The 15,709-nt window shown below is 37.4% G+C and overlaps 1 protein-coding gene across 1 annotated transcript; it reads right to left on the bottom strand.

Moving 5' to 3' along the window:
- Positions 1-9,130: 9,130 nt before the first annotated feature.
- LOC145658004 (CD209 antigen-like protein C) lies at positions 9,131-11,929 on the bottom strand. Its single transcript, XM_081714867.1, has 6 exons — positions 11,802-11,929; positions 10,951-11,031; positions 10,712-10,825; positions 10,255-10,397; positions 10,068-10,168; positions 9,131-9,811 (listed from the first exon to the last, which is right to left on the bottom strand). The coding sequence occupies exons 1-6, from the start codon at positions 11,890-11,892 to the stop codon at positions 9,667-9,669; spliced, it is 675 nt and encodes a 224-aa protein (XP_081570993.1). The 5' UTR covers positions 11,893-11,929; the 3' UTR covers positions 9,131-9,666.
- Between the last annotated feature and the right edge of the window lie 3,780 nt (positions 11,930-15,709).

Genomic DNA, 15,709 nt, shown 5'->3' with positions numbered 1-15,709 from the left:
GGGATGGAGTTTTTGCAGGCCTTGTGAAGAGCTGTCAACAGGTGAGAATGAATCCACAGGTTTGCAGTAGGTTTGCAGTGGTATTTAAACCAGAAAAGTTTCTCATGGCAGGATGTGCAATACTCCATGTACACTACTCAAACAATTAAGGGCACACTTAATAATAACAATACAAAACCAAGTCAATTAAACTTCAGGGATATCAGTCTGTCCAGTTAGGAAGCATAATCATCCCCCTTTCTTGTGCTCTTGAGACTGTGTTGGGAGATCTTCTTATGACAGTCACAGACAATTACTCTCTCCTTATCCTTCCTGACTGATTCTTCTCTACAGTTCTATAGTTTTGTTTTTTGCTGGTGTCCTTGTAACTGCTGGTAGTATGAGGCATTACCTGCAGCCCATTCATGTTGCACAGTGCCATCGCAAGTTCTCCCAACACAGTCTCAATAGCCTGGAAGAGAAACCATAACAGAGGCTATTACACGAGGAGAGCTGGATAGAGCCATAGAAGGGCACCAACCCAGCAGCAGGACAAGCATCTGTTCCATTGAGTGAGGAGGAACAGGAAGAGCAATGCCAGAGCCCTACAAAATGACCTTCAGTGGGCTACTACTGTTTGTTTCTGGCCAAACTGTCAGAAACGGACTCAGTGAGTGTTCCCTTAATTGTTTTGATCAGTGTATATTCCAGAGTGGGGTGGAACTTGAAGGAAGAAAGAGAGCTCTTTAAATATGCATGTAGCAGGACCAGAAATACTGTGAGTATTGGTCTAGAGTCTTCCTACCTTTCTCTCTCTCCCTCCAACATACCCCCATATCATACATATGTGTGCACATGTGATACAAATTAAATGAAAACCAAAACAAGGACTGGAACAGGAATGGAGGAAATTAACCAATGATATGAGGCAGGGAAACCACGGAGACAGGATGCTAGGGAAGGCCAATCATGACACCCAGATGCAACAAAGTTCAGCAAGCAAACAAAATACCAGTTTCAGATGACATATCTTTATATTAATAAGCAGATATATATTTTTTGTTTAACTCTTTACTACCTGCATGTTTGTGTCTTAGATGCTCATTATGCTTTATAATTCAGAGCAGTCTTTTGCCTGCACATTATGATGCTAATTTCCAAAAAATTCAAGACGACCTTCATCTTTGATGTGTTGACTGTATTTCTCTTGAAAACAATTCTTCTTACATTCAAAACTTGCTGAGCTAAGCAGCTAGCATATTAGACTTTAATGCTGAACCTTCCAATCATTCTGACTGGCTGGGTCCTGTCAGTTAAACATTCACACTCAGTCCTGTGTAAATATTAATCTGTTCTGTTACGTGGAAGGTGTTCCTCCCTTGAACGCACAACTCTGGAGCCTGCAGTGTAGCACATAAGTATAGCTGTCAGAGGCTGGGGTATCTTCAACTTCACATGTCTGACTTCCTTCATCGCTGCTCTCTCTGTACAACGCTAAAACAAACACTGTGGGGAGCACACACTGCAGACTGGCTGCAGAATGTCTAGAACTGTGTGTATGTGTGTCACTACATTGACCATTGAATCCACTCCACAGTGAGATAGACAGTCATTCTGCAACCATCATCAGCATATTACAAGGAGGCATTGTGATGCTATGGTGGTAGTGAAAAACACAAGCTTTCATCATGGAAGATGATAAAAACCTTCCTTACACAGTTTAAGGAAAAGAAAAACATGCACATACAGAAACTTGATAAATGAGACATTATAAAAAATAAACTTTAATCAAAACAGTCAAGTATCAAAATCTATGTAAAAAAACTCTCACTTTTGTAAAAGACTTTGAATCCATAGGGCAAATGAGCTTTTCACTTTAATTTCAAACATAAAAGAGGATATTACAATGATACTTTTCCATGTAAAAAAGCTAAAATGAACTAAAAGATGCTTCCAAAAAAGTACAAGATGATTACATGAATAATCTTGATATAAATCTTGAGTATGTTTCCACAGTTTCATTTCAAGCAAAGCATGATTAAAAAGGTACAGTATAAACTGGCCTGGATCAATACAAGGCAGTCAGTCTCAGAGGAGTCTCACTCTGGATTTTGCTCATTTTACCTATACGGGTCATCTTAGGATCAGTTGGTAATCATTTTCTCACAGATCTACTTATTATTGCATCATTCCAACCTTTCTTCCCCAATACTCATCATCACCGACATTATTTTGCTTTCCTGAAACCCAGAAAAAACAAAATCTTCTGATCAGTCTTTACATAATTTTTCATTCCAGATCTTTAGCTGAGCCTTCCTAAGCTGTGTTCAGCAAAATTTCTTACTACATAAAACAACCAGTTTCTCTTACAAATTACAATATATAATATATTAGCTAGTATATGGAAGCAGCTCTCAACTCTACACTCTTACTCAGTGGATAATGCTGGGCTGTCCACCTACTTCTGGTCATTCTCTGTCTGTTGGTCAGTCAGACCAGTCCAATTGCTGGCCAGTGTTTCAGTCATAAAATCCTGCAAATGTGGTTGCAATTTATGAACAGACTGCTGAAGAACAATTGATCTATCTGAACTATCCCACACTTACCGACCTGTTTCTCTTTGCTATTTAAGATCATCAGGTTTGCACCTTGGCAATATGTTCTGCTGTCACTCCAGGTGTTCCCTCTGGGATGGAAGGCATTTGGCTATAACGTTTATTATTTCTCTAAATAATTAACTTTGTAGCCAAATGCCTTCCATCCCAGTTTGACGTACCTCTGTTCATACGGTATCACAATGATATTATGGAGTATTTCCATAAAGCATATGTTTTGTTATAATTTATTGTTTTTACTAGACTACCAATTTCTAATTAATATTACTTTAGTTAGAATTTAATACATGTTGGAAACAGAAACTGGCTACATCACTCATTGCAACAGAGTTTAAGGACTCCTCTCCTGCATAAACTCCTGATTGATTTAGCCACAAGGGGGCACACATGTAATGGTAGAAGGACTGTTTTGAAGTCACTGATGACTTTCTGCAAGATAGTCAATTAAGTCAATTGAAGTGATTTAAATTAACACTACAACACCCATTTCATAACCTCAGTATTCTGTTTATCTGTCACATACACTAGGTTAACAAATTCTTCTTCATACAAAACCACTTCCCCATTTGCTCTTGAAAGCAGTGTTATTATGCACTGTATACCATTGATACTTAAAAAAACACCCAAAACGTTACATTAAAATTCTTTTACAAGGGCAAGAAAGTGTAACTGCAACATTAAAATTAACCACGAGAGGTGTGCTTGTAAGGAGCCGGTAGTGATGGTCTGAAAGTGTGGTACTGCAGCTCAGCAGATAGACCAGAGGCATTGATTACAACAGAGACTAGTCTTTTTGAGCGAAAATATCTTTCAAAATAATTTTATATACAGATTTGTTTATCCAGTAAGTGTGATTTTAATTTTATACAACATGCAAATGGTATTTTGAAAAAATCAGAGCAGACAAAGCCTTGCTGGTCACAAATCCAAGGTTGGGAACCATGGCTCTAAAGTACTGTTCAGTGCTATCTAGCTATATGGTTTGTTACAAAGACATAAATATAAAACAGTGAGGGGGAAAAAAAACATGAGTATACTGACCTGAGCTCTCAGATTCCTTGTTTCTGGTCCTGTGAGTCCCAAGCTCATCCTTCATGTCTTCATATGGATTATCACTGACTTCAGAATGAGACCTATTGTCTTCAAAAACTTCTGCATTTGCATATATACTCTTGCTCATTTCCATTCTGCTCTTTTCAGGAATTCTGATCTTGTAGTGAAGTGTCAATCAGTTCAGACAGATGAAGCAGTTTTTGCTCAAACTCAGAGAAAAGAAGATAAGGTCCTCTATATAAGTGCATAAGTCACATGCATAAATAGGGGCTTCTATTTCCATCACAACTAAATATAGTTTTGTTGAGTTAACAGTGTAGTTTCATATATTTTAGCATACAGAAGCACAGGAGGCAAGACTTGTAAAGGAGGAAGTAAGAATCAGACTAACTACAACACTACAATGGGGCTTTATTTCAGCCAGACGCTCTTCTCTGAGTGTAGTTTGACCATTCAAAGGTAATTTGACTCAAAACAGCTTTGTCCACCTAAACTGTTCCCCCTGGACCCCTAAAGAGAAGAAAAGATGAGTGAAAATATGTAAATGAAGTAGTTATTGAAGTTAACAGATGTGATTTAGAAGACTGTTTGAATGGATATGAAATCATGGGAGAGCTGAATACCCAGCCATAATACAAGGCACGGATGGAATGGAATCACGTAATGATTTTATTAACAAAACAGACCAACAATACCGAGAAGAACCAAGGATAAAACAGAGAAACATAAGGGGAACGAGTTAATAGGGTGAGGGCGAGACTTGGGCAACAAAGTATATGTACACACAAAGAAAGACTTGCTGAGAGCAACAATGATAACAACTATGAACAACTATGAACACAAAGACTTGGACAAGCGGGGATAACAGAACCGGGCTACGTACGATGAACAAACACCACTCGCGACGAAGATACATATAGATGAACTAGACAAGTAAAGCAACATAACCAGCGAGGATATCTAAACCGAGAGCACGTGGAGAATACATATGAACGTAGGGCGAGGAACGGGAAGCGGGATTAAACGGGAGATAACTGAAGATAAACGAGATCTAACTAAACACAGAGGAGCGAGAATCTAGAACAAACGAGAAATAACCAGAACTACCTTTCACCAAAACAATGACCGACAAATAGGAGCTGTAGGAACGTGGTATAAATAACAATAACAATAACAATTATGGACAAACTCGGAACAGGTGGAGACTAAGGGGAGGAGACCGGGAACCATAGAGACGGAAGAAAACCGGGAAGTAACTAGGTTGCCCGGGAAACGGGGAACGCTCCCGGTCTGTAGACGTAACAATATATTTGTCTGGTTGGATGATTACAATGAGAGAGAAGGTAGCTAGCAGATGTTAGCAGAGGGCATCTGCAAGTACCTTGGAATCCCATTCGCAAATAGAAATCATGAAGAGGCCACAATGAAAGCAGCTACAACCTGACAAAAACTGAGGCAAGTCATGAGAAGTCAGATGAATGGGAAGAATAAGATCCGGGTCATCAACACTTACGCTCTACAAATCATCAGATACCCTGCTGGCATTATCAGCTGGCCATAGGAGGAGATAGAAGCCATCAACATCAAGACAAGACAAGGAAGACAAGGAGAATTATCACAAATCAAGCCCTCTGAGACTGTACACTGAGTGGGAGGGAGCCAAGGACTGGTGAGAGTAACAGAGCAACTGTCCAGGATGAAATATCCAAGATTCAGGAGTGCACCAGGAAGATGGCCTCAAGTAATAAAGTGCTTACTGAGTACCTCTGATAGCAAAAACCTGAGATGGATGGGAATGATGAGAAACAGGAACCATAATGGGAGGATAAACCCCTACACAGTATGTACCATCGACATATAGTGGAAGGAGATGATATTGAGAAATCATGCTGGAAAAGACTGGATTTAAAGACAGCACAGCACAACCCTCTATGTTAGCCCTTTACATTAAGAAACATAAATGTGAAAGAGAGTATTTAGCTGATTCAAAATGGCAGGCCTCAGGCAAAGTGTGATCTAATCTGTGAACCGCACTGATGTGTTCAATAATTATGGTGCTCAGTTAGTCGTTCCTACATACAGAAGAGGGCAAGGGCACATGATAACATATACCACGTATGTGGATCTGCAATTAATGAAATGTCTGATATATGTTTTTAAAGTCACAGGAAGTGTAAAAGACTTACATTTAATAAAATGTGAAAACAATAAGTTCAATTGTAGCATGGAAATTTGCCTTGGGCATTTGAGAGGGTTGTAGAAAGAGTAGAAATATCGGTGTTGCGTGTACCAGTTTGTCTTACAGGATTTTGCCTCTGGAGAAAACACAAAGAGAAGGGGTCTTTAAAAATATGCGACAATTGGTGATCACTTTGTAAAATATGCCAGTAGTTACTGATTATCTTTTTGATGTGCTGAATAGAGGTACTGTACTTGGATTTAAAAATGCATGTAAACAACCTATAGATACCCCCTTCTGGAAGCACGTACCTTCTCAACCGCAGAATCAGGCCACTCATGTGGATAACTGAGCATGAAAATCTTTATAGAGGATAAGTCAGAGGAAAGAGTAAGAGTCTAATGAACTGACTGTAAGGTAGGCCATCTTTCAAAGAAGATGGGCACTCTTAACAAAAGACTTTTTTTGGTAACTTTTCTATAAAAAGAGAAAACAATTTTACCATCCATCAGTTTTATATAGGTGTCTAGAAAATGTACATGTTTAGTATCTGCATAGTAGGTAAACATGATGGAAGTTTCCCATGAGCACTGATGATCGCTTGGAAGCTGAAATATTTGCTCTTATATCACTGGCTGACATCAAACTATACTAATGGAATAAAATTGAAGAAAACTTCAGCTGGATTCTCCTGATCCTTTTCTGGTAGTTTGCAGGCTAATTTCTTTATTTTTTGTGGTAATGGTTAACCAAGCGGACATAGTAGTGATGGATAAACAGCAGAAGAGAGCCATAATGATATATGTAGCAATCCCAAGTGATGGCAACATCAGGAACAAGGAACACAAAAAGAGCTGGAAATGATGTGGAAGGTGAAGGCCAGAGTGGGTCCAGCAGTAATTCGAGTACTCGGGGCTGTGACCACAAAATTGGGAAAATTGCTTCAGCAGATCCCAGGGACAACCTCCAAGATCTCCATTCAGAAGAATGAAGTTCTGGGAAGAGCTAAGATAGTATGCATGACCAAGAGAAACAGGATGCTTATATATTTACATTTACATTTTCTATCCAGAGCAACTTACAAAAGTGTTTTGTCATCAACATCTATCTATCTATCTATCTATCTATCTATCTATCTATCTATCTATCTATCTATCTATCTATCTATCTATCTATCTATATTAGAATTCAGAATGAATATATATATATATATGAATTCCCATCTATATATACCCCTAGAGAGTCTCAGTGCAGGGAGCATATTCTCCAGACTGGCTGCAGTGTTTCTGGGGCTGCTGTGTGTTCTCCTTCTGGCTGCCATTACAGTGCTGTGGGTCAAGTTCACTGCAGAGAAACACCATTTACTGACCTGTTACAAAAACCAGACTATATAGAGAGCTAGACTCCAAAACAAGCTTGGTGAGTGAGTTAAAAAAAAAACAACATAACATTTCTGTGTTTACAGGTTATCTTTGTGAAAATGTTCTGAATGATTATTTTATCCCATGACAAGAGGAGGTCAAAAAAGAATGGAGACACTTCAGGTCCAGTGCTTTCTACTTCTCTTCTGGGAGGAACATCTGGAGTGAAAGCAGACCTTGTGATCATAAACAGCTGAGAGAGAGAGAGAGAGAAAAACAAACAACTCTACTTTGAGTTCCTACCATATTACTCTGTGTCACGGAACGCTCGCCTCCCCCCGAGTCACGTGGTTTGGCCCGCCACATGCAGTGGGAGGGCTGTTTTGTTTGTAACCACACCTGCACACACCTGCACCTCGCTCGTCTAAATGTATATAAACCCGTGTCAAAGTGTGCAGAGTGTTGGTCATTGTTGAGGTATCGTGTTAATGTTCTTTTCGTCATTGTTAAAACGTATGCGTGTGCATCGTGTGTTTAATGTCACTCGTTACATGTTTGTAATACATGTGAGTGGCGCTGTCGTTTATGTAAATAAATGTACGTCGCAGTCGCTGGAGTCTCTGCGTCCTGCCACTCGCCCTGCGGCACTCAGGCCACCACGCGTTACAGGAATGTAATTGAAAATTCTGCTCTCTATTGTGAACTACCGTGTAACTAAAGACAAATTCCTAGTTGCAAATATAGCTGGCCAATAAGTCTGCTTCGAAAATACATCTCAAAAAAATACAGTACTATACATCACAATCTGTATCAAATAAATAGCATAGTAGTGAGATTTGACTGAAGTTTCAAAAATAAGAAAGCATATAACATTAGTAGTAGTTGCTCTTTCTGTATTGGTGTAAATACTGAGATCCAGACTCACTGAATCGATAATCCTTCATCTGTATTAAACCCAATGTTTTTTTTAAATAACACACACAGTATAACAATGACTTAAGGAGGAATCTGCCTGAGTGTGAAGTCTCTATAGACTTGTCTGTTATTCTATAAATAGTCCAGGGAAATGCAGAGTCAGACATCTGACCATCAACAATATTAGGGATAATTCTAATAAAAGTTGTCAAAAAATGGAAACAAAGTCAGCAAGAGAACAATAAACACAGATATAAATGCTTGGTACTCATGGCAAGGCATTAAATATTTTGTAAAGACAAACAGGAAGAGCTGTCATGCTGGCACTGAGTTCTTTGAGTTGGCGTTGAGGGTCAAGAAGAAGTGGTCTCTTGGTGGGGATAGACTCTGGACAGCTTGGCATTCTCTTAGCGCTGTGGTCTACTACATGCATAATCGGTGAAGTGTTCTGTCACAGATGACAAGATGGAGAATTCGGTCGCAACTGGCCAAAGTTTCAGTGGCACTGGGCAGAATCATAGTTGAGGTGTAGGCAGAGTCAGGAGAAGTCAAATGTTAAAACATGGAACAAACTCAGCAACAGAATAGTAAACACAGACAAAATGCTCAGCAGTCAGGTGGCAAGATTAGAAATTTTTGCAAAGAAAAACCTGAAAAGTGGGGATTTAAACAGGGAACACAGATAGAAATGGGATGAGGGGATGTGGCCAGTAAGACAGCGATAGTGCTAGAGGGTATGAGGAGCTGAGACAGGAGATGTCACAACTTTGAATTAATTTTGAACAACTAAAAATCGAATAGGATTTTATAGTACATCCATTCATATTTCCAGACCCCTCTGTATCTCTGTCAGTCAGTCAAACTCGAGCCATCTCTGCTCTGTTTTAGCACTCCTGGTTTGCTGTATAAAAAGCACAGATCCCTTGTAGTTCATATTTAATAAATATTCTTTCATATTCATATATAATTCATAAATAATAGCATATTATTGCATGTAATTCATATATTATTGCATATATATTGTTAAAACAAAAAGCAACAGCAATGTATTAAATGTTTTCACCAAATTGTGAAAAACCCTACAAACATGATAATGTTTTATTAATTAATGTCACGTTTTCTCTTAGATAGTAATCATGTTTCAGCTAGAATTACATACATGGCAAAACTACATAAATGAAGCAACTGAACACAGTAAACTTAAGATAAAATTTACAATAAAGATTAAAAAATAACTGTTACCTAAAGATCACAAAACACAGAAAAGAAGAAAAGAGAAAGATGATGGCAGCTGTTTGGACCATGTTACACCCATAAGTGTAAGTATTTATTAAAATTATATTATATCTGTATTTGAAGAAGTATACAGCGAATCAAAAAGGAACAGAAAAAAATAGCATGGCAAATTACTTGGAATACCATAACCAGAAAAAAATGTGTTCAAGTTGGTGAACACCAAACACCAGTAATAACTGCACTCCTTCTCTTGCAGATCTGTATTCTTACCGTGTGTTTTGTGATTCAGGGTTTTATCATTTCAACAGTGAGTGGCAGTAACTTGTCACTAAGAAACACTCTTCTCACAGATGCACCTCAATTTGCTATAGCATGGCTTGGTATCCCAGACCTTTGCACTTACAATACCTGTCATGACAGCACAGTCTTCATTTTTACTTCTTGAATTACTTGGCTCACTGTTTTTCCAGTACCTGAAAATCAGAATTGGGCTCTGATCAGTCTTCAGTAAACCTAAGTTCCACAACTTGCTTACATCTGTGTTTATAGGTATGTTTACAGAGCTGCCGCTTTCATACCAGTGATAGCCAGTTATCTGTTAACAAATAACTTATTAGTGTACTTCTACCACTTTGCTTGTAAACACTCAGAGGAGTTAGTTTTAAGATCATTTGATCTTGCATGATATATATTTACACACACACACACACCAATATATATTTCTCTCACCCAGTGGTCAGTGCAGTGCCATCCACCCATTTCCAGACTCCTGTGTCGTTAGTCAGACCAATCCAAGCATATCTGCTACCCAGTGAATTAAGTAGAAATTCCTACAAATGTGGATGCAAAGTATGAAAAAAATCAACGGAAAAAAAACCACTTCTCTCTCTTTCTTTTCTTTCTTTCTTTGTCTTACCTGTTCTTCTCTGCTGTTTATTATGACCAGGTCTCCTCCTCTTCGTCTGCAAAACAGTTTGCTATCTTCCCAGTGCCTCTCCGTAAAAGAGAAGTAATAGAGGTTGAAGCTAAAGCTCTTCCATCCCAGAATGATATGAGTATCTGTTTACACAGTAGGGCAGTAACATTAAGGGTATTTCTATAGAGTGTAAAATGTATAGAATTACTATGGGTGTGAAACAAATATATATAACTTGTGTAATTAAAACACAGATCTATTAGTACAATGTAGGTAATGTAGCAAATAAATAATGTGTATGAGAGTCCTTCCTTTCTTTTAACATTGATTTTACATTATACACAAAGGTAACTATCCATTGTATTATATATGTCTTATATATATCTTGGTCTTTGTCAGGGCTCTTACTGAGTTCTGGTTTGGGTTCAATTAATGAGGTTTTAAAGCATTTGCTTACCTTTAATAGTTGTCGCCACACTGGTTTGTGAATAGTTTTTCTCTTTAGTCAGTTTGTTGTAACAAGTCCTTATTTCGTTAATTATGGTTTGATCAGTCTTATCCTGTGAGTTAACTGGAAATCATAGAGAAGTATAAGTTTCATGACAAAAATCAAGAAGATAAACTTTCAGAAGTCAAAAAGTAAAAAGTAAAAAAATCCCAAACTTCTATTTTAAAGAAATTCTAAATGTTTCTTACAGTGGAGCCTCAGAACAATATTAAGAGTTGCCTGAAGTATACACATCAGACCAAGACACACTGCAGCCAGCCTGAGTGCTCCTAAACAATTCAGCAATACAGAACACACAAGCACAAATTAAGTAAATAATAATTGAATAAATGTGGAGTTTCTGTAATAATAATAATAATGTGTTTGTGTATATATAACAGTGTTTATGTTATAGATAGATAGATAGATAGATAGATAGATAGATAGATAGATAGATAGATAGATAGATATTTAAATAGATATTCAAAATTGAGTGAGGTACACAAGGTTTCCATAGAAACAGGACATTTCGTGCCTCTGAATTTGTATGAGGAAGAATTAGTTTATATCTGAAAAAGATGTTTAAATCATAAATCATACATTCCATTGGGGAATGTAGATCAATTATTTTTTGTTATGTTTTCTAATTTCATTGATGCCATAGCAACAACTGGCAATACAAACAGATATGTCATTAATGCAGTGTCCAGTAGTATTATAATGCCTTGCAACTAGAAATGACAAAATCCTTAATTCTAATGGTCCAAATGAGTTCATCAAAATGATCAGCAAACCTTATCTTGGTTTCTCTCATGTAAAACTGATTAAGTTTCTTGCAGTAGACAACAGTGGACAACTCCCACAGTAATGCATGAGGAAGAATGGGTGATAACAATTCATCCTTTCTTGCTACTTCTTTCAGTGGAAATGTATTTTATTTAGTTAATAAATTTACATTTAAAGACTAAGATGGCAAACTAATGGAGGGTGTGTTGTGGGAGGGGGTGAGATAGAGTTGTCCTAAACTCTTGCAAAGTAGTACGGGTGAGTGTGTGCTTACCTCTTTGCTGAGCATCATCTGTACATGAATGAGAGATTTTGTCCACTCTCAATGTATTCTGGTACTTAAGTGGTCCAGTTTTAATGTCCATATCCAGATTGTTGGCCAAAGTCCACTAGCACACTAACACTGCAACCCTGTGTAAACTTCAAGCAGAATGACTGACACTGCAGAATGCATGTCTGTGGCCTGCCTGCTGCTCTGCTATTGGTTAGAGATTGTGTTAGATACCAATGTTAAAAACAGGAAATGTATACTTTATTCAAGGATTCTGGTAGAAATATGTCTATTCTGCAGATATGATACCAGTTTTATGATTTCTGTAATGATTTAGGTAATGACTATGGGTGAGGGAAACTGGTTTTAGGTCAGTGCTAAATGGTAATGTCTCTTTTATGCTCTAACATAGTAACTCATATATTTTTGCTTTTTTAATCACTGTGATAATGGGTTTTTAATATCAGATATTAATTGTGTGTGATTTGACCTACTGCCAACTCTGTAGTGAATTATAATGTATAACTAGTGTACATACATATAATTAAAAAATTATTTGGATTCCTGGCCATTGTTGAAGATCATTGTGGGGGTCATCCTGATTGTGTTCAGAGAGAGACTGACCAGGGGAAAGTTTGAAGTGGAATGATTTTCCTTTTTTTTTTTTATTAGAAATTTAGCTAAACTTTCTTTTAAAAAAATCCAAAACAACAACAACTTTAAAACTTGCAGACTTAAAGGCCTAAAAGAGAAACAAACCTTTCATAGCATGAACTGCAATTGTTGGGAAGAGATGAGTTGCCCCATCACTAGAAACAACAAAAAAGCAGTGAAAAGCTTACACTGGGGTGCTGAATTTACCAATGATGTCTTCTCAGGTCCAGAACAATCAGGGGCTATACATCTTTGGGACAGTTTGCTTGAAGGGCTGTGGAGGAGGTCATACGTCAACCAATAGCTCTCTATGGTAATACAATCTTACATACAATATTTAAAGTGACCAAAGACTTTATAAATATAAAAGCCATTAATTCCAATTTTGGAGTCCACAGGACAATATTTTAAGTGGCCTTAAAAATCGACAGTGACTTGAAATTTATTTTTATTTATTCATTTATTCATTGTATGTTTGTTGTGGAATATCTAATTATAACAGGTTATTATCTTAATTATTAAAGATGTAACTGCAGCTTTTCATGATTCATTGTAAATGTGCGCTCTATGATGGGTGATTAATATTCATAATATTGTAGTTTGTATGGTACTTCAAAGAGCTCATTAATCTTGAGTCACTTATCACAGAATCTTTAAATGTATACCCATATTTTGTTCAGTTTTGAGATTGAATATTTGCCAGGAAGTTTTTACTGATAAACACTACCAGTCACTAGCGTGAGGTCATCAGTAACATCATCCTGTCAGCCACATAAGCCTGAGGCTGCGTATAATACTTTTCATAAGTGGTGCCAAATCCTGGATAATCATTTATGTTCTATTCCTGGCTCAACTCCACTCTTCACTGGTGCATTTGCTGTTGCCCCTCTCAAGAATGTATTTCACACAAAATTGACACAAGTATCTTATGGAACAACAGGCAACACTATACATATGATTCTGAGCTATTTATATAATAACCTAAAACTAACGGGCTTTACATTTTTACAAATCCATTGATTGCATTGAAACATAATATTCGTGTTAGAAACTGGTTCAAAGTGATCAGTCCTTCAGGTTCAATCTCCTCCAAATTACCCTCTGCCCTTCATCCTCTGTAGCTGGATCAATCCAGGGAAATCAAGAGACACTGACACCAAGGTAGTGAATCAAGAGAGTTCCACTTTATTGAGGAAAGCACAGAGAATATATGTGCCCTATATCTACTATCTAAATCTACAGGATGATGGGGAAAAGTGAGGCATGTTCTAAGGGTCTACGTAGAAAGGAAAGAGACAAGGTTAGTAAAGATTAGATGTTCTCTGCATGAACGGGCCACGAGCTGTTCCCTTGCCTGCCATGAGCAACTCCTGTGCTTAGAGAGAGACAGAGAGAGAGAAAGAGAAAGGGAGGGGTAAAGGAGACAAGAAGAGGGAGCAGATGACCTTGGGCGACCAGCTCGTGGTGAAGCCGCCATGTCATGGCTGATAGGCAGACTCCTTGCATTGGTTGCCTGAAGACAGAAAGGCTCCAGTATCTAACAATTTGAACTTCATATATAGACTAGCCAGTGATCACCAAGTAGCATTGCTAGTCCACAATCTAGCTAGCTATTTGACCTAAATAGCCTTGAATTGCTTAAGCCATGAGTGCAGCAGTGGAAGGCCCCTTGCTATTAGATGGTAGACATGGTGCAATAAGATCCTGGTGGAATGGGATTTTGGACCATGAAATACATGTATAGTTGACATGACAAGAAAGTCTATGTGGCATCTAGGTAAAGTTTTGTTTTCCCCCTATTTTTAACACTTTGCTTTAACTGTACCTCTTCTGGCTTTGGAAATCTGTTTCTTCACATCATGTACAAGTGAAAAGGGTTTCTGGTGCTAAGAGTCAGCTTCAACAACTCACAGCTAGCGAACGTAATATTGTAACTAGTTTGCCAAATGAACCTAGTTAGCTACAAAGATCCGGTAGTATTCACTTTTGGAAGTCTTTGAAGCTGTGTAAAGGTATGCAGTAGCCATTGGATATCTCATCACAAAGAGGGTGCCAGAGACAAGGGGTGCCCAATATGAAATAGCTCAAGTATCGTGCTTTGTTTAGCATGCTACAGTCAGTGAGATTGATTCCAGTATTGTTCAGAGCAAGCCCTTTTAAGGTCCCAGCTGAAACTTATCTGTAAGCCTGGTCTTAATAGATCACTCAACAAATGTTTTTTTCAAAACTAAGTGCAAATTGCACATGTCATTTAGAAAAAGTATAATCTATGTGCAATTAAACATACTTGGTGCAATGATGAACACCATATTTGTGATATTTGATAAATGTAAAACCCTCCAAAGGTCTCTCTAATCTCTTTTAAAAATATATTTTTGTAAAAATTGCTTTTAAAAAACACAGACATGGTTTTCCTGTTTTTTTAAAATTCCTTTAATATGATCCAGAGAGACTGAGGCTCTGCACCTAGCCTAAATTTTAAAATGCAACTGTAAAAGTAATTTCAAATATACACACATATGCATATTCAATTTATACATATACATACTTAGGGACCGAGAGTGTGACTTAAATATAAATATAGAAGAGTATAGAAAAGAGATAGAAGAAGACAGAAAGCTTGATTATTACACAAGTACTATAACTGTTCTAATAATAATAATGCAAATAATCTTCCTCTGTATATTATATTTTAGGATGAGTAGGTAATAAGTAGTACACTTATAAAGGTTAATATGCAAACACTAGAATAATGGTGATAAGAGATAGGTATAATAATTCATAAAAGACTGACATAACCAGACATAAGAAAAGTTATCGATTTAGAGAGAGTGAGCTTCATGACAGTTCAGTGATGATGGCTAGTTAGATTTCATTCAGAATTAAGCATACTGGGTCTGTTATGTATATTACAATTCATTGTTGGGCCATACATGGTTAATAAGTCCAGATCGGGGAGTCTGTTATAGGAGTGCTTTGGATTCGAAGTCCACACAATCAAAGAAATCTTTTTTGCATTAACTGGATTCAATAAAGACATCGTTGCAATGCTTGTGAGAAGGCCTTTCTTATGGGAAAGGTCAAATTCCAGTAGTCCTTGAAGAATATGGCTTTTAAATAAGTTTTTACCAATCTATATATTCTAGGCTGTGAAGTCATCCTTAAATTCCAAGCAAGGTATTTTATGGTATTTTAGTTCCTCCGGCCAGATCTGAGGTTGTAAAGTTTTGGGCCATGTGTCCTTGAGGAATAATAAA

This window comes from Electrophorus electricus, chromosome 5 (genome assembly GCF_041902795.1).
Source record: "Electrophorus electricus isolate QZ-2024a chromosome 5, ASM4190279v1, whole genome shotgun sequence".
Taxonomy (NCBI): Eukaryota; Metazoa; Chordata; class Actinopteri; order Gymnotiformes; family Gymnotidae; genus Electrophorus; species Electrophorus electricus.
Note: the sequence above shows the minus strand (reverse complement) of the source record. Positions and strands in the feature narration are given on the sequence as shown.

Coding starts and splice junctions, on each gene's coding strand:
- LOC145658004 (XM_081714867.1), bottom strand. CDS start 11,892: ATGGACATTAAAACTGGACCACTTAAGTACCAGAATACATTGAGAGTG. Junction 10,826..10,950: donor TATTGTTCTGAGGCTCCACT/GTAAGAAACATT, acceptor TATGATTTCCAG/TTAACTCACAGGATAAGACT. Junction 10,169..10,254: donor TAAACAGCAGAGAAGAACAG/GTAAGACAAAGA, acceptor CCACATTTGTAG/GAATTTCTACTTAATTCACT.